General features: G+C 39.5%; 1 protein-coding gene across 6 annotated transcripts in view; it reads left to right on the top strand.

The window, feature by feature from the left end:
* The window catches only part of CTNND2 (catenin delta 2), a 936097-nt gene that overhangs the window by 876642 nt on the left and 31621 nt on the right, over positions 1 to 27834 (top strand). For 4 of the 6 annotated variants that reach the window (XM_019541636.1, XM_019541614.1, XM_019541605.1 and 1 more), the window contains 2 exons: positions 3761 to 3845; positions 14476 to 14601. In XM_019541636.1, coding sequence (XP_019397181.1) covers positions 3761 to 3845; positions 14476 to 14601 — 211 coding nt within the window. The remainder of the gene's footprint in view (positions 1 to 3760; positions 3846 to 14475; positions 14602 to 27834) is intronic. The other 2 variants (XM_019541627.1, XM_019541621.1) reach the window with 1 other exon arrangement.

Here is a 27834-nt window from a genome sequence, read left to right as displayed (position 1 = left end):
AATACATGACCAATGAAACTTAACCCAATTCCATTTCCTGCTGTTAATTCTCTCTCTTTCTCTCCTCACAGATCTCAGCCAATGCACTACTGTTATAGTGACTTATTCAGTATTCTGAAATAAGTGACACAAATAGCAGTTTGACAATAAATCTGATTTCACTCATGGAGGTTCCCCTTATCCAACTGACTCCCTTGGGCAATAAAAGTGCATTACAATTTTTACTGTAAATAAATTACATGCTAAAATTCGGATTTTGTTACCAACTGAAATATATTGATGTGAGCTGATGTACTAAGGTGCATCTCCATTTGTCCTCAAGTGAATGTGCCCCCTTTCATTTGGTGTGAATTGTCATTTATCTGTGAATATTAATAGAATTAAGCCCATCTATCAAAACTGTTCACTTGCACACCTGCCTCTGTAGAGATTATTAATATTTCCTAGCATGGGGCTGAGATCAGAACTGGCCTAAGGAAGTTAGGCATTTAGCTCCCATACCATTTTGGTGTGTGCCTAATTCCATGGGACTCCTTGAAAAATGTTAGTTTTGTAGTATATGGTAATCCAATCTAATGCCTAGTCCAGTTTGTATTAGATAATTTGCATTTTTAAAATGATAACTCCTGGAACGTCCTGAGGCCTAGTAATGAAAAAAAAGTGCTATTTGAGAGCTAGGTATTATTATTGTTACTATTAGTTATTTCATTCTAGAGCAATAAAATCTGTCATCTTAAAAACCATCACCAATTCTCAGCTTAAACAGGAGTTTCATACCTGTCTTTCAAAAGCATTAGAGTTCTATATCATTGTTTCTAGTTCTTTCACGGACGTTCTATCATTTGTAATATAGTTTATAGGATGCCTTTTTTGCCATTCAGCTACTGAAGGGATATTTGTATTTGCTATTAATGGTTAACAGAGAAAGTAACTTTGTCTTGTATTGTAAAGTATCCCTATGTTTATCCAATGTTGTAAAGGCCAACTGTTACTAGGTTCAAAAGAACCATTTATTGTTGTTTCTATTGTAATTACTGTCATATTAAAAAAAATCAGTATATGCTGTGCCTGCTTCCAGCCAAAATCAACAGAAATTGAAGATCAAAGATTCTGTGGCATGAGAAGGCTATTTTAACACTCCTAAACTTTTTAAAAGGTGTTACAGGAGGATTTATAAACATTTTGATGTGTTTAATTCAATTTATCACTTGTTAAATCAGGGCAGTCCAGCTCAACAGCCTGTGGGCCATATGTGGCCTGCATGGGGTTAATTTGCAGCTTTTAGTCTCCCATCAAGCTACCATCCCCACCTCAACCTGCCCCCTCCCCCCATATCACTCTGGCTGTAGTATCATTCACGTTCCTTGAACTACCCCACCCTCGCCTGTTTTCCACTTCCTGGCTTCCACCCTATGGGGTGGGGTGGGTCAACACAGGACCAAGGGAGCCTGTGGCATGATGAGCTGGGGCCCTGGGTAATATCATGGTACAATCCAGTGCAGCAAGGAGGGGAACGGTGCCCACACAAAGTGTGGCCCAGAGCTTCCGTGGCCTGCACCGGTGCAGCCTGTGTGGCACATGGCCACAAGTTAATTAGAATTTGGACATTCCTATGTTACACCACCATATTCTTTTCTGACTGGCTTCTTATAATTTGCATGCAGCAAAATAAGATTCATTAATAGTTCTCTGGCAATTCGCGGATAGAGTGCATCCTTCATCTTTATGTGAACCCACTAGTTGTCCCATGATTCTTTGCACAGGGACAAGATAAAGTCATGTAAGTGCTGAGAACATAGGATTAAGTCTTCCAGTTTGTCTCAGGCCATACAAATCAGGCCATACAAGTCATATACCTCTCCAGTGGTATGACAGAACTGATCCCAGTCCCGGATGTGTTTAGCCCAACTCAGAGGTTCCCATTGGTCCTGGTGGCCCTCACTACCAACAGCATTACTGACACTATTGGCCTATACTTGCAGATAGAGCTGGGTAAATAATGAAAACAACTATGCTTGAAAATGTTCAGCAAATTCTTATGTATGAATTACTCAGCTATCACTATACATGGGGTGAATAATGAAAAAAAAATCACCCAATAATTTACTGTGAACATATTGTGTAAATTAATTGAATACATTATGTGATTAATAGTATTTTACTAGCTCAGCTGCCAGTGTATCTAGGATCGTCATTTGTGCTTTTTCCTAAGGGAAACATGAAACGCATAAATAGCTGCTCCCAAGTTCCACCTAACCACACAGTTTTGCTTGGGGCTCTTAGTTTTTGCTGAGGGGACAGGATTAACTATGAGATGTGAATGATGAACACAGTCACATTTTACTTCAGTGGGCATGTCTACATAAGATATTTACCGTGGAGTTGTCTAATTAGCTCTGCAGTGAATCTCTCAGTATCTACATGTGCAGTGCTATTAGGGCAAAGTAAACTAATTAACTTGGCTACAGGGTGGTATTTGTAAACGACAAGTACTATCCTGTGGCAGAGTTTTTTTTACTTTATAGCAATGCATGAGTAGACACTGACAGGTCTGGCTGGGGCATGAGGCTGCTTTAATGTGGAGGTTGCCTGGCAGCTAACCCCGCATTGGAGCACCCTCATGCCTCCCAGCTAGGCCTTCTGCAGCATGTTGAGCTGGGTCAGAACAGCCCTGGGCTGGCAGGCAGGTGCCGCAGACCCTCTGCCAGCATGGGCTGCTCTGACCCAGCTCAATGTGCTGCAGTCCCAGGCTCACATTCAGATGTGGTGCCTGGAAGTAATAAACTCTAGTGTGATATGCGCCAGAGTTTACTGTTGCACATTATGAATCTAGGAATTAATAGCACATGTAGATGCACCCAATGTTGTCTTCCCTGGCCCTTCTTCATTGAGTGTATAAGTGTCTTCTGCTCCTTTCCAAACAGCCTATGCTGAGAGGAACATAAAATATGGCTCTTATTCCCTGAAAAAAATTCTCTTCTGGGAAAAGAATTCTACAGCGGTGTTTGTGTGACACCCCTCAACTAATGCCCATGAATATAGGTTTAGGATGCAGTCATTAATCAGTTACTATAGTCAATGCTTTCAATATGTAAGGCCAAATTTGGATTCCATGGGAAGATCATTGACTCCTAATGCATTGATCACTGTATATTTATTCCTTTTTTGACCTTCTGAGTCTTTTGTCTTATTTGCAGCTCTGTATACACCTTTGGCTGGAATATTTATTCCAGCCATCTGGTAGATGGCACATGGAGCTGTGCTCTCATCAGGTATTTAACTTAAAGTCTTCTAGTCTGTAGCCAGTGAAACCAAGTCCTGTACTCTTGTCCTTCATGCCAAAATGCACAGACTTGCAGCCAAACCACCTCTCCGTACTCAGTTTACTCACAGCTTTCATGCTGTGTTTTCCCTCATGGCTGACCTAGCAGTTCGAAAGTTCAGTAGCAGAGCTCCACCTCAACCAAATTCTCCTGTATGTCTCTTCTCAACAGGAACCCCCACCTCCTCATTCAGTGCCCAGTTGAAATGTACATTTATTTTTGCTTCCTTTTCATTCACTTACTACCATGGAGCTGAGACATGTACTTGTCAGTCAAAAGAATATTACTCCACAAACCGCTGAACAAAAAGCTCTCCCAGGATATTGACAGGGGTGATGAACAGTGGAACTTTGATCCTGTGTAATTCACTCACAAATCAACATTAATTGAATCCAGGACTTAACTGTCTCTTTCCTTTTCTTTTTTTCATCCAACAGGCACTCACCAAAAGTGGTGAAAGCAGCATCTCAGGTCCTAAATAGCATGTGGCAGTACAGAGACCTGAGAAGTCTCTACAAGAAGGTAAGAAATTTTCAGATTTAACATCTTCTGTATGCTTACCAACTGGGGGAGTCAGGGGGCAGGTGAAGTGCCAGAAAACTATATTACTTTAACTGGAAATGATCCTAAACTTTGACATGTGAATTTCAGGATCCCCAAAATGTTTACATCTGGGGCTCTTGTTTGTTCCTATCCATAATTTCAATTCACTATGTAAAAATGGTTTATTAAAAAAAATACTTTTTTTTTTGTCTGAGGGAGGGTCTTTGTTAATGGATTTTAGTTCTAATGAAAAGTGCTGGAGTTGGTAGCATGGAAGAGTGAAGTCTTGTGTTCACATACTGAACAAATGCAGTACAGATAGTGGTAGAGAAGGTTGTCCCCAGCCCACCTTACCCACCAGTACATGTCAACCTTATCCTGAAGGAACCACCACAGGGCTATGTGCATGTCAGATGCCCCGCTCCTTCAATTCCTGGCCCCTCAGCAAGATGTGATATCGATGTATGACATCACATTTAATATATTTTATAACAAACAATTTAAAATAAATTTCTAATATATGCACCAGGAGCAGTACAGCAAGTCTTAGTATAGAATATATATAAATGGCATTGCTGCAGAGTATAAATGCACATATAATTCATCTTAGACTACTTCCTGGTACACAGGATTTTATATCCAAAAATCACCACCGCAATTGACCCTCTTTGACACCTTTATCTGGAGTCTCAGCAGAAGGACCACAGATTTGATGGGAATGCAAATTCAGTTCCCAGTTGAGATCAGGCTATACTGATGGTGGAGTGTGCAAAAATTCATTGCCTGTGCTGTATATGTACTGTAGATCAGGAGAGTAAATCTGAGTAAACCCTTTGCATCCAAACTCAGACCTGTTCAGACTAGGGTTTGAAATGGTATGCTTAAAGCCCTGTATATAAGCACTGAAAAGCCAGTGAACCAGCCTACCCTACTGCCGACTACAGGCAGCCATACCGTCTTCCCTCCCACAAGCTTCATGATGCAGCCCACAAAGACATCTGAAAGACGTCTCAAATTATTTGGGAAATGGGTGCAGCTACAGTAAGGTCCTTTTCATGGGAGAGCACAGCTTGCATGTTTGGATAAGCTGCTGGTCTGCATATGGGGAGGGGCCCCATGGAGGCAGAAATTTGTTGCACTTGAAGCTCCAAATGTACTTGGGGATGGCTGGTTTCCAAGCCTTCAAACCAGTTTACAGGATTCATGTTGGTAAACTATTAATGAGTCAATCCCTGCAGAGTGCATAAAGCACTAAAATGGAAATTATTTACTTAATCTGATACCTTTCCCAAGCACTGAGGTAATTTAACAAAATAATTATTGATTCATCGTATGCTGCTGCAACATGCTACCAACCATTCTAAGCATGCAATTTCTGTTTAATAAAATGGGTATGAAAATAACTTAAATGCATCTGTTTGTGAACAGACAGGTATGTATTCTTAATGCTCAAATCATTACACAATAGAAAGGAGATTTTTAAGGGGATGAAAAAGTCAATTGTTTTGTAACAGGAGGTACTTACATTAGTACATCTCTAAAGACTGAATGTTTAGCTGTAACCTAGGATTGATACCTATGGAATTAGCTTTCGTTCATAGGAACTGGAAAAAAATGTTGATAAGACTAGGTAGTTCCCAAGGTCACACAGAGAACAAACTTAGTTACATGATATTGATTTAAATAGTCAATATAATATTTTTCCCATTAAAGCACCTGTATCAGCAGAAATGAATGGCTGCAGCTTTAGCTGGCTAAATGACATCAGCACTTTATGATATTAGAGACTCACCAAGGCCTTTCCAAAAGTGCACTAAATCCAAAGATTCAGGCATCAGACATTCATTTGCACGTCCTATAGATAGATAGATAGATAGATATTATTATTTTAAGATGCACTGCTGTGTTAGAGAACCTGAAGTAGAGGCATGATTCTATTTTGTGACTGAGATGAAATCCAGGTGTAATGTTGACATTAAGGTACTAAATCTGTACTAGCCTTGTTGCTTGAGGGATGGTATGTCCAAACTGTTTACAAATATAATGCCTTATTGGAATGGCTGGTGTTTACAGTATACTAAATAGGGGGAATGTGAAGTATTATTCTTCACGTTATTGCAATAAACAGAACAGCGATTGGTGATAGTTTTCATGAAAGTAGCTAATATATTTAATTCAATGAGTTATTCATGTTGGAAAAACAGGAAACCTTTTTCCACATTCTTCTGCTTAATATTACAAGCTTCATTTGTGCTGTCTAGCAGAATTCACACTTCAAGGCCCCAGTGGCAGAAAATCCATCCAGAGATGAATAGCAGAGGATTGTAGGGGCCTGTAATCTCCACTATGCTGGAGAACCAGGACCTAGCAAGCGTGGCCCAACAAGTGAGTAGGACTGGATGAAGAGACAATGATTTGCTATCTCCATCTCTCCCTGGCAGCCTGTCTCTGAGACCCCATAGATTACTGGCTGTAAACTAAAGAAACTCCCCACTACAGAAAGCCTAGTATAACCACCTGCTGTCCCCACAAAAGAGTGCCTTTTCTCTGGCATTGCTCTCATAACAGCTGTGTGGGTGATGCAGACTGCAACCTCTGCTCAATTAGAAACAAAGAAAGCATGTTGGCTTTAACTACAGCTGTGTCTGTACTCACACCTAGCCCTGCCATGGGCCTCAATCCATGTGCTTCTGGCAGTTTTGGCTCTGCTGCAGTAGCTATGTCACTGGGGTACAAAGTGCACCCTGAGAGTACGTACACTTCTGAAAAGCAGCCATGGCCATTGATAGAAAGCTCAAGAGTATCTACATGGGCTTGCTGTATAGCAAAAAAGCCTTCCTTCGCTTGGTGGAGGTGGTGTCACTGCCAGCAAGGGGCCTGCCAGCAGTAGGGTTTTGAATATAAACACTCACAGTTCCCACTCACAACAGAGCATTGTCATGTAGACTAGGCTAAAGAGGATAGCACTAACATATATAAACTGAACTCAGGGTAAAGCAACTTCAAAGCCAAGCAATAGCCTTTTACTACAAAAGAGGTAGTTTTCTGCTTAAAGGGTAGCAGAATTGTAATCCAGTGGTATTCAATTAACATAGGAGATTACCTAAAATGAGTTACACAGGTTTCACTGCGCATCTCATTAGTTGGCAAAAGCTTCCTGTTTCTTTGTGCCATTAGATACCAAAACCCATAGCAACAACTGCATTTTCTCACTTACCATATGAGAGCCCCTCACTGATGAGATTAGGACAAATGTACTCTCTCTGTGCATCTGTGCATTTTGCTGGAACATGAACAGTAAGTTATGCAGAAAGCAGACAAGAATTGACATCTTTAGTTTTCTGTGCAGGAAAAAGTAAAAACTTTACAGGAGAAGGAAGAGGGTGGGTTGAATAGAGAAATATTTAGGGATTAAAAAGCAGCAACAGAGACAGAAAACTGATTTTGCTCACAGTGAGGCTTTTCAGAGAAGTTAAATCTAGCCCATGAGTTTTGTATCACCAAGGGTAGAGGAGATGAAAGAACCCAAACTGGGAGCAGTGGAGCTCAGACAGCTAGGAACTCATATTCTTCTCATGGGTTTCTGCACAGCCCCTTGAAGTCAATGAAGAAGCACCTTCTGAATTCAGTGGCCTCTTTGATTGGTCACAAAGCAGAATTTTTTGTTTCTGGCCCTTTGCACCTTAGACTAGGTCACACTGAAGGAGAACCAGCATCTAAGCCTTTCTGGGGCATAATGCTTACTTGTAAGTGGCTAATAAAAAAGCTTCACTTGACTTTGAGTCATTTGGATTTTCTTTTGATGTAGGTTCCAGTTTTATACAGAAAATGTTCCTGATAAGGGAACCTGCCTGGCTCAAGGGGTTGGTAGAGAGATTTTAAACTTGTCACAACCTGGAAGGAGATTATTTCATTTTCTTTTGAAAATTAATGGTCTCAGTCCTTAAGCAGAAAAAGCTTCCCCACCACTGTCCTGGTATGCTGTGTTTCTTGAGATACTGCCTTCAAGGAAAAAAATGCACACACTGCACACACTGTATGTTATACCATTATGGTTAGAAAACCTGTCAGAGAGTCCAGAAATAAAAAGGATACAGAGGGTGAACTGCATATTAGAGTTCAGATTCATATGTGAGATGACACTGCCTGCTACACATTGGCACCCTTGTTCTGATGATAAATAGAGGACTTCACTTTTCAGGGCAGTTAATCCAGCATTATCTTAACAAACAAGCCAGACAAGAAATGTTATAAGTCATTTCAGCTGTTGTAATAAAAATAAACAAATTATGATGTAATTATGAACCCAGTCTTGAAGTAAAGGGTTTCAGTTTCCATGTCCATTGTGAGAGTTCTGGTCTCCCTAATGCCCACAGACATCTGCTTTTGTTTTATGAAGTTATGACTTAGCTGTTTGGCTCCAGCTGGCTGATATTCAGCTTCCTCTGTAGTCCTTGCCTTTGATAGTGCCTTGGAAAACAAGGTAGACAGAGCAAATGATCAACTATATATCAGCACAAGGCCGAGTGATATAAAAAAGTGGAAAGCGCTTTCTTTCTTAAAGAACTTTATTTCAGGTCTCAGTTTTTACTAGAAAGATGAAGTCTTATTTGGTAATACTACCCTGAACTATAAGTAGGGACCACTGCAATTCAGCATTGGGGGAAACAGGCTCCCTACAGGCTCGCTGGAGCCAATTTTAAGCACTTTTCAGGGTGGGCTTTCCCATGCCTCTAATTGGCTGAGGGAGCCCACCATGGCGCTAATTCCCCATGAAAAGCAGGACACAGACTGTTTTTCAGTGTTTTAAGAAAATAAAGCTCACCACCTATTAAACAACAACTTTTAAGTAAAACTCACCACTTAGAATTCTTAATGAAACCATGATAAATAAACTTTATCAAATAACAACTTCATTGAGTGCTAACTTTTGTGGAATGCTGACCCTCAAGCAAAGTCCCTTTCTTTACACTGCAGGGCAGAGCGGGGCTTGGGAGACCTGTGTTGGGTGCCTACCCCCACAGCCAGGTGTGGGGCACGTGGTGCCCCCAATACTGAGGCTTCCCCCTACTCGTCATGGGTCTCCCGAACCCTGCTGTCCCCTGCCACACAGAGAAAGGGAAGAAGAAATTCCCTTCCGCTCCTGTTGAGCAGCAAAACAAGAGAGGGACTGGGAGAGCCATGTTGGGTGGGGGGAAGCCCCTCCAGTGTGGGCACTCTGTGCCCCATGCCTGGCTCTGGGGACAGACACCCAGCATGCCTATGCCCGCAGCCCCTAGGGCAGGAGGTACCTACCTGCTCCACTCTGGGCAGGGTTTTTAACTCCCAGCCAAAGTGGGGAATCAAACAACCTGGCTGGCTGAACCCTGGCAGGGGCTCAGCCTGTACTGGGCTGACCCTGGAAACATGTGGGGCTTCCAAAGTGTTTCTAGACCTCTGCTGCCTTTCTTCGTCATGTTTCAGGTAAGTTTTTTTTCAAGAAAAATTTCCTGGCCTTCCCTCTTCCCTGAACTTTCAAGCCATTTCCTGCCAAATCACCATTTTCTAGGGCTTTGGGAGAAACACAAAGGCTTTCCCCTGAAATCACCTGAGGCCTAAATTACAGTGGTCCCTAAATATAGGTCTTTTTTTCCTTCTGGGTCTTCAAAGGAACAGAGGTCGCTCTGGGTCTTCCTCTGAAAAAAATAAATTGCAGAAAATGCAAAAAAGCCAGCTGTATATCCCGGGATAAAGTAATATAAGTGTCACTTGCAAATCAAAAAAAGTGTTTCTTCCACTCTATTCAGCACTATTGAGGCCTCACCTGGACTACTGTGGTCAGTTTTGGACCTGACCCTTCAAGAAAGATGTGAACAGATTAGAAAGAGTCCAGTGCAGAGCAACACAAATGATTAGGGCTAGAGACAGGCATTACACATAAACTGGTTTAAGTGATCAGAAATTGGTTTAAACCTGTAACAGAAGAGATGTTCAATGTGCATAAACCAGTTTGAAAATGCCTGAAACAGGTTTGAGATAAACCTGGTTGAATGTAGTATCACACTTAACTAGTTTGGCTCAGACTGGTTTATGTAACGTCTGTCCCAGACCCCTTGCTGATTTAAAAAATAAACAGACTCCCCCAGCATCCCGGCATGATCTCTGAGCTAAGCAAGGCTCTCTGCTCCACAACAGAGCTGGCTCCTCTCCTTTGCTCCCTGGCCACAGCTCTGGCAGAGACTTACAGGCACAGAACATTTGTCTGGCTTCTCCTTGCTAAGCAGGGATTTTCTCCCCCTCCCCCCTCCCACCTTTTCACAGACACCTCAGCATTAGCTAACAGATCACATACTGGCTACAGTCCATGCTGTGGGAGGTGACAAAAGCAGACAGGATTTTTGGAGCTAATCAACAGGAAGCTTAATGTCCTTCCTTGGAAAAGCTGTTTAAGGAGAGCTTGAACTAATGGAGAGAGGTTTTGTTTTCTTAATGGGTTGATGGGGTGATAAACATCCTCTGCTGGGCTGCTCAGGAGTAGAGGGAACATCAGAGTGTCCTGCTGGGGCCTGGCCATGCCCCCTCAGCCCAGCCTTGTGGAAGGGAGGGAGCACTGCTCTAGTGCCCCCCAGCTTCTAGCCTGAGCCACTGAAGGCATATGCCTGATTTTTTTCAGTCCAGAGGGGATGTCTGTGCAATAACAAACTGGTTTAGCTTAGCCAGGTTAGACTAACCTGCAAAGATTGAATCAATTCAGTCTCAGGCTTTTTAAATGTCTGTCTCTAGCCTAGGGGCCTGGGTAGCAAGATTAACAAAGAAGGGCTGAACATTCTAGAGTTATTTAGAAGCAAAGACTGGAGAAGCAAAGACGCCTGGGCTAGGGACAGAAATTACACATAAATTGATATAAGCAATTGGAAACCAGTTCAAATTTGTAACATAACAGAAGTTCAGTGTACATAAACCACTTTCCAAATGACCGAAACTGGTTTAAGATAAACCTGAATGGATGTAATATGAAACTTAGCTGACTTAGTTTAAATCAATTTATTGAACTTCTGTCCAAAACCCCTCAGGATTCAAGTTAATTCACAATTCCCCAGCATCCCAGGTGGTGCTTTGCACCTACTCAACAAATCCCAACCCCGTCACAAGGTGGGTGGGGTAGCTCTGGCCCAATCTGTCTGCTCCAGCTGAGCAAGGAGCCATGGTCTAGCACCGCCCAGCCTTAGCCTGGGCTGCTGCAGGCATGTGGCTGCATTTCTGGAATCAAAAGTGAATGTCTGTTCACTTGTTTATTGGTTCCTACAAAGATTGAATTGATTCAGCCTTGAGATTTTTGACTAGACAGTGAAGGGTTATTCACCCTGAAGGGTTATTGTTAGGGATGAGCAAAACAGGCTGTCATTGATTCAGATTTGGCCCCAATCGGGGACAGCGATTTGATTCATTGATTTGGATCACTGTCCCCAATTCGATTCAGCCAAATCCAAATCTGAAGGTTCGATGCTAGCGATTCATCCAAAGACACAGCTTTAAATGTTTTTTCTACATACCATGAAGTACCAGGCACAGCTTGTGAACACTGTGATGCTGGGATGGATGGAGTATCCCACAGGAGCACGAAGCAGGGCAGGGCTCCCGCATGCTCAGCAGAGAACCCGGAAGTGGACTGGAAGTACTCCTGCTCTGCTTCTAGGTCTGCTGGGGAGTGCGCAGGGCCCCCCCCCCCATATCCCCCTGGCTCAGTGATTGGCTGCAGGGGGATCCTGGGTCCCTCCAGACCCAGGAGGCACCAGTCGCTGAGCCACAGGAGTGCAGGGCTGGGGGGCCAGCACACTCCCTGGTGGGCCCAAAAATGGACCAGAAGTGCTTCAGCGGGCCAAGCATGCTGGGGACCCCCCCCCCATGCTCCTGTGGGACACTCCATCTGTCCCACCACTGCAGCATTCATGAGCTGCCTGGTACCTTGAGGTATGTAGAAAAAACATTAAAAGCTGCATCTATATCTGAATCACTGAATCTTTCTGAATCTCCGAATCGATTCAGAGGGTTCCAATTCAACTCAGAGATATTAAAGGGTCTCCTGTTTCAATTCAGATTTGGAGATTTGGCCACCAAATCGGGCTGCATCTCCACCAAATCGAATCAGGGATCGAAGTTTCGGACAGCCCTAGTAATTATAGAGAGGATGAAGATGGGCTTTTCTCTGTGGTTGTAGGAGACAGGAGTAGGAGCAATGTCCTCAGGTTGAGGGAGGGGAAATTTAGGTTGGAGATAGGAGCAACTTTCTGACTGTGAGGGTTGTCCAGCATTGGAATGGGATACCTAAAGGAATTATGGAATCTTCATCCTTGGAAAGTTTCAAAAGCCAGTTTAACACTTGGATGGGATAGTTTAGTCAGGGATGATCCTGCCTTGCATAGGGGGCTAGACTAGATGAACTTGCAAAGTCCTTCCAGTCCTGTATAAAAGGAGTTTGTAGGAATCCATATTGTTATACTTTAAGAATATACCAAATTCTCAGCAGCTAAAAATACTCATCATAATCAGGAGAAAAATATTCTTTCCTCAGAGAAGGACTCCAAAGCCTTTATATTTGCATACATTTCTGTTTTGTATAGTAAGGTCTACATTTTCAAATATGTACATTAGTTTTGGTTGCATAAGCTTTGTAGTGCCTTGACTGAAACACCTGTAGCTTCCTTTTAAAAAATGAAATGATACAGTGGCTGGAATGCATGCCACAATAGGAAAGGTTGGGAGAGCTAGGTATGTTTGGTTTGACAAAAAGGAGATTAAGAGGTTATATCGTAGTACTTTCCAAATATTTTGAAAAGCTTTCATAAAGAAAAAGAAGTATAACTGTTGTCCCTTGTGACAGGGAGCAGCACATAAAGCAATGTGTTTAAATGGTGGCAAGTAGACATATATTAAATCTCAGAAAATAATTCTTTAATGTCAGAAGACTAGAATGCAGGGGGAAGCTGCCCAGAGATGATGTGTTATCTCCACAAATGAATTTTTCAAGAAGAGGTTGGATAGGCACATGTCTGGAATGGCATAGGAATAGTTCATTCTGAATTAGTGCAGGGGATTGGACTAGATGATCTTTGTTGTCAATTACAAGCTTAAGATTCTAAAATTGTACCTTCAGTTGATTGAATTCAGTAGCACCTCAATTGCTTGGTGTGTCCAACAACCAGAATATGGTTTTGGGCCTGCAAAAATGAGTAGACACTTTTGAAAGCATAGCCACGGCAGGAAGAGATAAAGAAATAACAAGTTCTAATTAGTCCCAGCTTGTATTGTAGACCTTATTACCTCAGAATTCAAGAAGATAACCACCTCCTCTTACATAAGAGTAACTTGCTGGGTCACATAAGGAAGTTAGCAGATAAAAATAATCTAAAACCTCTAAATAAAAAAGCTTGAAAGATCATTTATTTGGCAAAAACAAACTGTAAATAGCATAAAGTAGACATGATTTAAAGAGCTAGGGAAACTGTCACAAAGACAAGGGCTTCTATTAATTAGATAACTTTAACCTAGCACTTAGACTCAAGCAAAATTTCTGTTATATTCTTTATATTCTCAAGCATTATGTCTCTGAAAAATTAGTGGAATCATGATCAATTCTTAGTAATATACCTTTTTCATTCATTGTCTTGTGTGTCTTCCTTGTATGGGCTAGTACAAATGTTTGTCCCTTTCACGTAGTTTAATAATAAAAATACAGACACTATATGCATTTGAAAACTCAGAGGCTATTAAAGTTGATTGTCCTTCACCATGTACAGTGTGCCAGCACACAATAGAGAGAACATGCGACAGGCATTAATGAAGCTGGAGCTGTCACTCTAAGGATGGCCTTGTCTGTCATTGGCTGTATAAAGTTTAAAAAACTGTCTGAAGTTTTTAAAAAAGTAGTTAAGCCAGGGTCTAGGGGAGGGTTCCCTTTCCATATGACTTTCAGAATAATGCAAACATAAACTCATTACTCTGAAATAAGTCCTTTATTGATAAATGTTCCATGAAAATTGCCAGAGAGAAACTTCAAAATTCTAAGCAAAAGGTTTTAAAATCTAAAGTTATGTTTTAAGAAAAATAAAGCTATTCTCCCACGTGAAATACTAATTGCATCCTTCTTTCATGTTGCCTGGAACATTTACCATTTGGATTTCCTTCTAGTCAGGCCACAGTCAGGTATACATTCTTGAGAGATGTCTTCTCTTTAGATGAAATTCATTCCAGTACCAGGGTCGTTGCATCATTAAGCCCTCCATTAAGGACCCAAATCCCAATCAAGTACATAAATAGCCCTATCACAAGAAGCATTTGACTTTGATGGGACTTCATATATTTCAGTTACTCGTGAACATAAATGTTTTGTTGTATCTTGCTTAAACTGGGACTTCAGCTATATGCAGGGTTGAGGAAGTTTTGAACTGAGGTGACTGATACCCTTGTAGAACAAGTATGAATCGGCCTAAGGCAACTCATGTCTGTATGGGATTTAAAACTGGAACAGCTATTATAGAGAAGACAATGTCTAGAGCCCATTTCTGTATCACTGTGAAAATACAGGTACCTGATTAAATAAATGATTGATTGATTGATTGATTTATGGCAGCGGGCGGTCCCAGGCTTCAGAGTGGCTGAGGACAGAGGATTTTCACCCACCCATCATTCTGGGTCATGGCACGCTCAGCATACTCTCTCCCAGAGCCAAGAAACCAGAATCTATTCCCAAACCCAGGTATTCTGGCTGTCAGCTGACCAGTCTTGAATTGTGATGTTTAATGCATACTAAGATTTGCACCTAAGAGAGCTTTGCAACACATATTTAACTCTATATTAAAGAAAGTACTACAACAGAATATGAGATACACCGTGCAATGCATTTTAATTTATCATGCCTCATGCACTGTGGGCCAAATGCTAGTCACTTCATGTATATGAATAGTTCTTTGAATTTCAGTTGCACTATTATATGAGTAAGGGGCATAGAACCTTTCCCTGTATACAGATGACTCACATTAGTGATGGAAAGATGAGCTCCATGCACGTAAAGCTGTTCATGGGTCAAATTCATATCTCTTGACAATTTATACTTTTCAAACAGAAAAGCACTTATTGATAAATGCAATATTTCAATGAGCAAAGAAAATGCTTTAAAAAAATCAGTGCACTTCATCATAAGAATGCAATTAACCTAACTAACCTACTTGTGAATAAAATGAATATGCTCATGCCATCAACAGAAGTTCTTGACAATATATACCTATAGCTATATCTATAGCTATATATCGTCATGTCCTTTGTTAATAAGAACAGGACAAGCAGATTTTCTGTAGACATATATAAGCAATAAGACTCAATCAGAGGTAGCACAGCTAAATATTTTTTAATAGGGACACTGTCCAGGTTTTAGATACCAAAATTTCATTCCCATATCTTCTGTTTCCTGTTATGTCCCCTTGACATTCTTCTTTTTCCTGCCAAAATGCTATTGTGTGACATTATTGCAGGAAAAAAATAAAACTGCTACATCTGCAAACAAGAAACAAGCAAATCCAAGAACAAGTGTGATAGAAATGGCAAGCAGTTACAGTTTGTTTGTGCTAGATTCACATTAGTAGTTTCTCTTTTTTTGTAGGTCATTTGCATGACAGCCCTTGCTTCAAAATAATGAAGACACAAGAGGTGATCTCACATAAACTCTTTTGGCTATAAACATCCTTTAAGGTTAGGGCAATTCCTTCCAAGCTACAGCTAAGGAGAATGGAATTTAAAAAAAAAACATTTTCCTTACCTGGTTTATGACCTTACTGTCTCTTGCTTCTGAGGAGTAAGGCAAATTCCTAATGGTTTTAAATATGAGTAAAATAAAAACTAAATAAGAAACCTTTACTTTTCTTTTTAACTCTGCAGCTGAGTTAGGGAGAAGTAGGTTTTTTAAACAGTCAATTAAAGGAAATTATATTCTTTAAATAATTATGCTTTTGAACATTTTCTTTTCTTCTCCTTTCAGTCACTGCTGCTTATTAGCATCTCACTCATTGCTTAATGTTCATTTTAAATATGACATTTTTTATCCACTATGAACTAGATTCATTGTTTACTCAAGAAAAACAACTCCAGTAACAAACTACAGTGACAGAGGAAGCAGATGTGATGGTGGTTCTTTTTATCGTGAATTATTATTAACTGCACAATAAACATCATATATTCATTTTTTTTAGTATTTAAAGTAAGACACTTTTCCTTTCCAAGTGCAGGACACACTGGGTTTTTCAGTATTACATCAAAACATTTTCTTTTTGGTGATAAATAAATTCCTTTTGAATAGCAAAAAATATTCTGTGTATCTTTACACATTTTTCCTTAGAGATATGAAGCCTCACAAGTAACAAATAATATATTGCACTGTATTATTTGTTATTCCTTCTTTTTAGTTGGCATTATAATACATCAGTACAACTGGAGCAGTACTAAAGGGACATTTAATTTATTTTGTCTTCTCTTCAGCTTGCACGTAAATTTTTAAGGATAATTTTTCCAGAGCAGCTTCCAAGGCTGCGCATATAATCTTTGGCATGTAAGTTTTGACATGGACATGTTTTCAAAGCCAGCTTTCCACATGAACAAATAGGACTTGTCCACACAACACCAGTGTACATACTGTGTCCTAAGTGGGTGATTTGTACAAACATACATTGCTTACAAAGAATTCAACACTTTGCCATATGCAGAAGATGAATTATGGATATATACACATAAAATGTATACATGCCAAAATGGGCATGACTTTATGGCACTGGGCATGTTGAAGCCTCTTTAAATATTTGATAATGCCTGGTGGAAAAGAAGCATGCTTTAAGCCTTTCTTTGGCTTAACTATTGAATTTGTCCATAAATCTCTTACTCTGAATATTAGTATGCATAATGGAGAAAAAAGGAAAGCATTAAACCTAACCTAAGTTAAAATATAAAATGATCTATTGGCCCTGTCCTCTGCTCACTAGCATCTATGTCATCATTTACATCTTGACAATGAGGCATAAAGTCTTGCCTTATCAGAAAAGTAATATTTTATGCACATCTGAAATGGTATCACATGATAGAATGTGAGAATCTGGTTCTGTGCTTCCAGTGTTGATTTGCTAAAGAGAACTTTCCTAATATGTATAATATTTCTGAGGTTTTGTCTTATTTTGCATTTGATGTATTTTAATTCTACTGACACCATTCTTTTTTGAGGGCATTAAATTGGTAGTATCATAAATTGCTTTAGGCATTCTCACTGTTTGTAAAAAATGTATATACCATGCAATCTGAGTGTTAACAGTTGCTTTCTAAATCTTTACTGCTCGGGTACAAACATGTTGATAAGAGATTCTAATTTAATTTACACTTGTCACTATGGATTATTATTTCCAAAGAAGAGGCACTGGCCTATCCTATACCAAATTCTGACCCTTGATTTGTTACTGACGTTTTGTTTCCTACTAGCTTAACTGTATCTATAAAATACAGTCATAAGGGGTACAGTCATGTAAAATACAGTCATGTAAGGGTGTGTGAAACAGGCCCTATTCGATTCGGATTCCGATTTGGCCCAAATAGGGGACAGTGATTCGATTCATTAATTTGCATCACTGTCCCAATTCAATTTGGCCAAAACTGAATCTGAAGATTTGGTACTGAATCGGAGAATCGGCAATTCGGCTGTAGACGCAGCTTTAAATGTCTTTTCTACATACCTTGAGGTACCTCGAGTACTTGTAGGACTGCTGGGGAGCATGCGGGGGGAGCCCCCCAGCTCAGCGATTGGCTACAGGGGGACCCTGGGTGCCCCTCCTCACCCAGGAAGCACCAGTTGCTGAACCAGGGGAGTGTGGGGGGGGGCCCCCCCTGCGTGGTCCCCAGTGGACCTGGAAGTGAACCAGAAGTGTTTCTGGTTCATTTTCAGGTCTGCTGCCAAGCACATTGGGGAGCCCCCCACACTTCTGTTGGACACTCCATGCACCCCAGCATCGCAGCATTCATGTGCCACCTGCTACCTAGAGGTATGTAAAAAAAAAAACATTTAAAGCTGTGTCTATGTCTGAATCGCCAAATCTTTCCAAATCTCTCCAAATCAATTCAGAAGGTTCTGATTTGAATTGGAGATTTTAAAGGGTCTCCTGATTCTATTCAGATATTTGGCCACTGAATCAAGCCAAATCTCCACCGAATCCAATCAGCAACTGAAGCTTCACACAGCCCTAGTAATCTGGCCAGAAAAAAAAATCACCACTTTTTCAAATTTCTATTCAAAATACCCACAGTTAACAATTTGTGGTCCTGTTAGAATATTTACAAGCAAATCTTCAAAGATCTGAATTCTGGTTTCAATGAGCATTGGGAACTGTGCCTATGACTCCTGGCACTTAAAGGTACTATATTACATGTCTTTAATGTTTCATATTGTAATCAGCCTGGTAGCTTATCAGTAGGGTCTTTGAGCTATTTGTAGAAGACACAGGGAAAATAACATATAGAAGGTAAAATAATTCCCATCTGAAAACTACCATTCTCAAGAGGTGAATCAACAACCAACCAAATTTTAGCAGTTTACTTTTCCATTAAATTGTCCACTGAAAAATCTAGGAGCAATAAGAAACGTTTTTGTAGCTATGACATTGTCATATCCAGATGATATAAAAGTAAGTACAGGAGCAAGCTCCGTTTGACTTCTGTCTGGTGTTTCTCACTTATAAAACCCAGTTCTCCTATTTAGATGACTGAGTATAGTTTTAAGAGCCTGTCTTTAATCTGATCATTTTGAAACACTTGTCCATAAAGTGCTTCTTTTTTGCACACAGGAGGACCTTTTCATCTCTCTCTAAAGACAGACAAGTTTAAAATATGCCTCCCTCATCACTAGTCAATAGCTTTGACTGACAACCTTCCTTTTGAGGTGAATTATTTAACTAGCACTTCTGAAGAATGCTCAGAACTACAGCTGTAGATAGGTGTCCCTTATCTGAAGGGCTTTTGCATATATGTACGGTCACAACTAGAGCACTTTCCTATTCAAAAGTACAGTTCCCTAGAGTAAGATAAAGTTTTAATATTTGAGGGTGCTCACCTTCAAAATTTAAATACAAATATCTTGTTGTATTGGTCATTTTTTTCTCTCCTTTTAAATAATATCTAAGTGTTTTGGAAGTAAATTCAGCAATAATAGGTCCCCTATTAGTGATAAACAAACTGCAGAAGGATTCTACTGTTCTATACAGAAAAGTATCCAAATGTCTGTTTATCTGTGTGAGGGTGCTCATGTAAAGATAAATACATCATCCTTTTACAGCAAATCTTAACATAACAAAGCCCAGGAAGTGCAGTCACAAAGTGTTTGGTAGGAGTAAGGGAAGGAATAGTAGTAAAAGCTAATATGATTTACTGAGTTATATCAAGAAGGAAAATTATTATATTTTTATTAAAGTGTGGTTGATTCTTTGGGTTGGTAGTTTTTTTATTCATATCAGTTCAACTCTTGCTGATACTTATTTACTTAATGCAAATGTTCTTTAAAATACAGAGAGATCCTTGGTGATTCTTGGCAGAGAGATTTCTGTTCATATATTATATTAAATCAGTTAGGATTAAATGACTCAGTTAGGATTAAATGAATTAACAATGCTGACCTTTTCTTTAATGATTTGGACACTCCCACATGTGTGTTATTCACATTGTCCTTTGCATTAACAGTGATTCCTAATAATTTTAATTATGTGTTCAAATGCTCATGTTTTTATGAACACATAATTTACTAACACTTCTCTCTGAACTGAAAGAATCTGCATTTTTGCATGGTTTTATTTGAACAGGAAGCTGGTGTAGTGTGAGCACATGTACTAGTGTTTAAAACAGTGAATTTGGAACAATATTTCTGCAGTGTATAAGTGGCTCTACATACAAATAAAATCATTGCTACACTTCTCAATTAGAATGCTACTCTCTTAAACATAAAACCAAAGTTTATGGTAGCCGTTCCTAAGACATTCCTCCCCACTGAGTGATTTTCCAATAAGACTTTTTTTCCCTATCAACTTTTGTCCTGTGATTAATTTTCTCACATTTTATGCTTACAAATGGAACAGAGTACCTTCTTTATTATTGTTACACATACAATGAATGTGTTCATTGGTTTTTGAGGTGCAAAGGCAATAGTGTTCAGTTAATCTACTGACCTGAGGCTTAAAGTAGAGCAACAACTCTTTCCTGACTGCCAGCTTTTTGTAGCCAAGAGATAAAAATTACATTTCTATGACACATTCATGTCAATAGATGTCTAACTTTTGTTTCTCGAATGAAAACGTCACTGAAAGTCAAAGACTTTGTGAGTGGAGTTTGCCGAATGTAGGTCCCCTCTGCTTATATTGAATGTAAGCAAAAAATAACTTCAGGTGCTTAGATAGTTAAATGACAGCTTATACATCTAATACAAAAAACCATGAGGGATGCACAGATGCTATCCCAAAGGCCAAATGCTTCCATTTCTTCTAGTACAGTAGCTTAAAGTAATTGTTTCTTTAGCACAGGCAGATAAAATGGTGCTTCTTTGAATGTCGAATTTATTATTTTATTGCAGTGTTTTGAGAGGCTTATTATTTAGCTGCACATGACATCAACCAAATGAATAATGAACCCTGTTGTGTCTGAAGTCCTGTCCTTCATGCTTTGTCTCACACACTGTTCCCTTTTCTTACAGCTATTTTATTCATTAAATTAGGTCTTGTCATCCTCACACTCCACAACAGGAAATCAATAATTAATTATGGATAGGTAAAGAGATGCCTGACTAATTTCCTGAAACCTCCCTAAACCATGCTGTACAAAGCAGCTGAGTTGTTTTTCACTCAGATGGATGTTTAGAAACGTGATATATCAGTCATTGATTGCGTATCCATTTCTGCCTGAAATCAGAGGCTCATCATGCTAGCAAATGCGGTTTCTGATTCATACAATTATGAGGTGATATCACTAGTAAAGGAGTATCTGTGAGAAAGAGAACTGGCCAAGATGATTTGAAATGTGTTGAAAGGAAAATAATAAGCATAGACTAATGGTCTCTACAAAGCTTAGATGCTGAGGAAGTACAATGATAATTTGAAAACAGAGAAAGAGAAAAATGCTTAAATAACTCTTCTGGCGTGGGGTTTTGACATTCTGAGAATTAATGGACTTTGTTCTCAGAGTATCTCAGATGGAGCTGTAAATCGAATATAGAAATGAAAGGATTAAGCCACTGATTTTGAAGCTGTCACTGTGTCAGAGAAATAGCCCATATAGTGCTTATTGGTCCTTATTCAAATTCAGTGCCAGCCAGTTTTGCGGTAGTAACTGGCTGCATGAGTTAGGAGTCTTTTTTTTTCCTTCCTTGCTTCCTTAAATAAAAATTCCTTGTGCCAGAATCTTAAAGAAACTGAAGTCCCATGTGTTTGGGGTACAAATATAGCACACTGACCGAACTGTAATTTGTTTATTTAAATTCACATTGAGATGCCCTGTCTGTCAGTGGGATTTTAGCCTGAAAAAGAACCACGAGTTCAGGCCCACTGGGGTTTCATGACAGCATAGAATGAAAATATCTGTTGTTTAAACATTGCTTTGTAGGCATGTATGAGCAAAGTTGTATTTTTATAACATAGCCCACAAGGTCAGGAGGCCAGAAAGGTAAGCACACTGCGTGGGAAGCCATGGATAAAACTGACAAAGAAAGAACTCATCTATGTGGGACTGTGAAGAAGTAGGAGGAGCAGCAGCAGTAAAATAGTCTTAATCAAATTTAGTGTAAAAGGGATTGTTGTTTAGTGTAAAAAGAATTGCACTGCCTTCGCTCCCATTTGCTAGCACTAACAGGGGACAGTGTCTGCTCCTCAGGTATAGCTGTGAAGAGAGGGATTGATGGAGGAATCCTTGGACCTCTGTCTCTTGCTCTGTTCTCACTCTCTCTTTCTGTACCTGCACAGGGCTGATCACAATGTGCTCCAAAATATTTTTCTTGTAATGCACTAGGAACAAATTCTGTGTTCCCCTGACCACTGTAGTTGAGCTGTAACAAATATGGTGTTACCAACTTGAATTTCTTCATGGGCCTCAAGATATTGAAATGTTTTTCTAAAAGTCCCAACCTCTGCAATCATGCTATAACAAGTGATTTTCTTTTATGTTTCTTAAAAAGAATAATGTTCTAGTTCTTACAACAGCAAATAAACTCTTATAAACAGGAATTCAAGAGTTTCCAAAATAAGGAGGCAAAAAAAAAGAACCCTACCCTTGTTATTTTTAAGTTTAATGATTTGGGGAGCCAAACTCATAATATATTTTTTACTTATGGCTGATGGTAGTGTAGTTATATTCCCTCTCTACTCCATAGTCAGTGGAGTTACCCCAGATTTACACTGGCATGACTTAATGAAGGATCTGACCAAAGCTTTCACCCCAAAAGGGCCCCAAATAATTCACAGACCAGGTTCTGTTCCACCTATCAGATGTTCCTATCACCTTAATGAGATTCAATTACGCTCAGTCCGGAGTCCCTGAAAAACTGTTAATGCAAAAGGTATCTGAGGTCTTCTCTTCCTGACTGCTTTTTTGTGACCCAGTCTTAAGGGTAAGTTGGCTGTGTATTCTGGAAGTACATGCATTAATGGATTTTCAGTATTTGAACAGAGTGGAATAGAATCGCACTTAGAGGCCTAACTCCACTTACAGGTGAAATAGATGGAATATTTTTGCCCCTAAGTGTCCAAACAGGTATTATTCCAGTCCTTCCAAGCACTTAATGCTCTTTTCAGCAACAAAATCTTCAGCTCTCTTTTTGATGTTAAACATCAGAATCCTAGAGGGAAAAAATCCTGTGCCTCTTGTCTTCTTCTTAGCCTCAAGCATCAGAAAAACAATGAAAACCATTTATCTGTTAATCACAAAAGTGGTTTTCTTCATAATAAGTCATATAATAGGTCAATATGAGCAGTTTAAGAAATGCTCTAGTATTTCTGTGTTTCTGCTGAGACAATACAAACAGATCAATAAATGTCCATTCCTTTTACACTTCCCTCATGGACACTAGGACTTTGCCTTCTAAATGTGAGCAGCTTTATTTTTAATATAGCCAGCTTAGTTAAATGGTTTTACTTTTTTTTTTTTTTTTTTAAATGTTTAGGAAGCCTTGAGGTTATGAAAGTTTTATGAAATTTTCATACCTCTTGAAATAAAAAATCTCAAATCTGAAGTCCAAAATCATTGTAAGCAGCACATTTCTCATATCTAAATCTGCACACCCTCATTAACCCCCTCCCATGCCCCCTCCACACACACTGCTATATAGAGCATAATCTGTCCAACATCTGAGTGGCTGGTGGCCACGGGCTCCCCTGACTGTCACATGGGTTCACTGCTGCAGCCCTCATCTGTAGTATCTCCCATGTATGATCATATAACACCACTTTGCTGACTACCTAATGGAAAATAATACTAGAAAAGTGTTTTAGCTTCTGTGAATGCAGTGTAGTAGCTGTAAATAAGAGGGAAAATCAGACTGAGCAGCAAACAGACGGTGAACTCTATGAAACAACCATTAAGAATCACCGAGGGAGCCATTTCCTCTTGTGTTGTTTTCCTCTCCCCACTACTTGCCAGAAAGATCCTCCTGGATAGTACATCCAAGTGACAAAATAATGTTAAACATTTTTAATGATATTTCTTTGATTCCATTCAGACATGTTAGATGCATGCACATGTAGTTCAACACAACCTTCTTAGCAGTTTATGCTATTCACCACAGTCAAGTTGCATGCTGATACCGATACATGTAGATAATTTCAGATGCTAATGTATGTAGATAATTTGATTCACTTCTAAATTTCTGCTAAGTTGTTTTAATGTCACAGCAACAAATTGCTAGTGAAGAGGTGCTTAGAATGGTATCAGTTTGATGAAACTTGACTGCATTCACATCATATTTATCCTTTACTCTAGACAATGTCACACTGGTATGCACCACTCAGGGATGTTTCATTTAACCTGACAGCAAAGCTTGAGCTTGCAAAAGATGCAACACCATGAACCGAGAGCAGTTTCTGGCTGAGTTTCAACAAGAGCTCTGCCTCTGTTATGCACTTCCTGGTACTTTCCCAAGTTACTCAATCATTTTCTACTTCCAGCATTATCATACTGGGTGTAATTGTCTCACATGTGGCTATATACTATAGTTGTATATTTTTACCATATGATATCATTACAGGAGATGTTATCATTACAATTAATAGACTGCCACCAGCCCAATGCTGGCTTATAAGCAAGGTGAAGGGTTTTCTTGGGTTTCTTGTGGCAAAATTCCTAGTGACTTGAATCATAGCAGTATTAGAACAGGAGAAGGAAAAGGTGTATTAGAAAGTATGCAAACATTCTTAAAAAAAAGATTTCCTCTTAACAGGTTCACAGTCAGATTCACTTTGTCATTTTTAATTATCCTCATTGCCAGTATTTTCTGCTCCAGCAAAGTTGGTGACTGACAAGCATGTTGAAAATTCCAAAGCCAGTCATCAAGCAGAGCGTACTACAGTCCACGGAGCTGAGATACCTGCATATATATCACAGAGCTGTTGAAAGCTACAGAGTGATTGTGCAAATTGTTGTCATCTGATTGGCTAATAACTGTCAGTCCCTCAGTGAATGAGAATTTTTTTTCTGGCCTGTTTATTAAGAAGTGCCTATGAAGAGATTACACTAAAGGAAGCCTCAAACCTAATCAGAGTGAGAAAACAGCAAAATGAGGAAAATGGCACAGTCCTAAATATGCAACAACTGCATTCAGTTCAGAAGAGAGAATTCCAATTCACTTTGATATTGTTCAGATTACCTAACACGAGTCTGCTGAACTTCTGTGACATACCCTGAGATTTTTCCCGCTATTTAAATCTTACAGTTATTCCAAAAATGCCCTTAGAAGCCCGTCCTCATTGCCCATTGTCATTACCTAAAGCAACACAGTGGTTCTGTTTGGTGAGGAATACAGGTGGCACATTTTACATTGAAATCACAACAGAAGGTTAATTGTTCAGTGTTCAGGGGTAGATTCAAGCAGGACACTGAGCTTCTATAAAATATTGTTCAGATTTTCCTACTGTTTTGTTTCAATAGCAGACAAATGGTCTAGACTCCAGAGGAAGGGACATTGGATGAAGAATCTGGATCTAAATGAGGAGTCTTTCCCAAGTCTGCCAGTAACCTGCTGTTGGCCTTGTGCCAGTTACTTTTGTCTTGTCAATTTAGATCATAATTTTTTTAGAACAAGGGCTTTCTCTCACTTATGGCTAAGTACAAACAATTAAAAAGCCCGAGGCTGAATTGATTCAAATTTCACAGGTTAGTCTAAGCTGTGTAGATTGAACCAATAACCAAGTGAAGAGACATTCACTTTGCACATCTATATGCATGCAGTGAGGCTGCTCTAATGTGCTGTAATTACAGTACATCAGAGCAAGCTCAATTAATCGAGTCTGCTGGAGTGGGGTAATTACTGTGCTCCAGCAGACTGTGGCATCATGTGTATCAGTGTCCCTGCACTGAAAAATGGCATTGGGAGAGCTTTAACTAAAGCTTATTTGGGGAGCTTTAGTTAAAGCACCTCCATTGCAGTTTTTCAGCGCAAGGATGCTGATGCATGTAATGCTCTGGGCACTTTAGAGCGGCTTTTAGAGCCACTCTAATTAAAGCATTCCACCCCCCTCGTCCCCACTCCTGGGGCACTGTATAAGCATCCTCTGATTCCAGAAATGCAACCACATACCTGCAGTAGCCAGGCCAGAAACTAGGGGGCACTAGAGCATGCCTGTCTGCTTGGCTGGAGCAGTCATCTTGGGCCAAGGTTAGCCCACCCACCCTACAAAGGAAGGTTTGCAGGGCAGGTACAAAACATCCTGGCATACCAGAGGACTATGAGTTAACTTGAATCTGGAAGGGATCTGGGACAGGTTAAATAAACTGATTTAATCTAAATTGGTTAAGGCTAATATTACAGCCATCCAGGATTATCTTAAAATGGTTTCAGCTATTTTGGAAGCAGTTTATGTGCATTTCTGTTCTGTTACAGATTTGAACCGGTTTCTGATCACTTATATCAGTTTATATGTAATTTCTGTCCCTAGCCTATGTGTTTGACTCAGTCTTCTGTGGGTCTTCTAAGAACTACTGTAACATAACTAATAAAGATATTGTTCTAGTTCCACTCAGACACAGCTCAAACAGACAAGACTGTGCAGGTAAAGAATTTAAACAAACTTGACATTTTTTTAAATAAAGTTGGAATGCCCATTTTTCCTCCCTCCTAGGTTAAAAAGTTATCAGTTGTGTAACTAAACTCTCTCATCTGAAAAGAACAAGAACCATAAAAGGTTTTCACAGGTGTTTGATACAGAGTCATGTATATCGTGTTTAGGAAAGATGATCATTAGAACTATGTTTCTGCTCTCTTTTTTTTCCTGCAAGATTTAGGCATTCCTTAACCTAAAAACTGCTCACTGCTAGGTTTCTGACAACATGGACACATGCCAGTGTAGTGACATGTGCTCTCTGCTGTTACCTTCGGGTAGCATTCTTGAGAGGAAAAATGATATTCATTATAGTCAGCATCAACATAAGTTGGAAGAAACATTGAGGACTCTTAATATTGAGGACTCATAATACTGCTACCCTATTTTGGTTGGCTGTGAATTCCTTAGGTGCACAGTTGCTACCTATTAACTGCTGGCAGTTAACAAATGCATTCTTTCCATAGCAGAATTATATTGGATTTCTTTCCAGTTTGTCAGATCTTTTTGTCTTATTTTTCCTTGGCTGGATCAAGTTGATGGCAGTTAAATTGGTTTCTGGAATGCACTTGCACAGTCTTCGCTTCTGGAGATAGCTTTTGTTCTCTGCAGGAGACCCCTATATACTGTACCTTTAAGTATCCAAATCAATTTAATTAAATTTCATTACAGGCACTAGAGCTGAAACAAACTAATGAAAACAACCAGCACGTCAGGTGGTATTTATTTCTGCATTAAATTGGAAATACTCCCTTTAGGCTCTTAAAAATTAGTTTAAATATTTAACACAATAGCTTTTGGAATTGTTGATGGGAATAGTTTTAATGAATTTGTTACAAACAGTTTACCTTAAAAATGGAAAGAAACTTGTTTCCTTGGAGCAGGAGAGAGCTAAGGATGGATTTGATTAAAGGTAATAGGCTTTTGGAGTATTATGGTTGTCTATTAGTAACCTGCAACTGGTCTGTCAGAAAGTACTGTTTGTACTTTATCACATATTGGCAACATGTCCCATTATCCAAGTAGTCAAAAGCAATCACTTGTAACAATATTTATATTTATATCTTTATCACTGTTGACATAACTTTGTTCTACTGAGTCTAATAGGGTCAGGGAACATTCAGAGGACTGTATTATCATTCATTTTCTTTTTTTTAGCTTTTTGCTCTGACATAGAAACGAGTCACAAATCATGCTGTTTCTTTTTTCAAATGGACTAAAAAATACAGCAGTTTGCCTAACAAAGTGTCCAGCTTAGGCAGATGTGAAACTACAGAAACATAGACTGGAATATAGGAACAAATCTCAGTGGTCTAAATTCATCAGGGCCCTCAGAAGCTGTTGTACCCCATATTAATTTTTGCACATAATTTTAGTGCTTTGTTTTCCAGAACATTTCAAACATGTAGTAAATTAAGACTTAAAACGCCCCTACAAAATAAGTATTTTAGGGGATTTTCCTGTTTTTATTTACAACAATGGGGAAATACAGGAATAATTTCACTAAAGAATGGGTTTCATAGTTTCATTGTCTAGCCTTGTCTTAAAGACCCCCAGGGTAGGAGCCAGCACCACTTCGCTTGGAAGTTGGTTCCAGATCCTAGCTGCCCTGACAGTGAAGTAGC

The sequence above is a fragment of the Crocodylus porosus genome, unplaced genomic scaffold (assembly GCF_001723895.1).
Source record: "Crocodylus porosus isolate Cpor-Errol unplaced genomic scaffold, CroPor_comp1, whole genome shotgun sequence".
In the NCBI taxonomy this organism is placed as follows: Eukaryota; Metazoa; Chordata; order Crocodylia; family Crocodylidae; genus Crocodylus; species Crocodylus porosus.
This window is presented reverse-complemented; position numbering and strand designations above follow the sequence as displayed.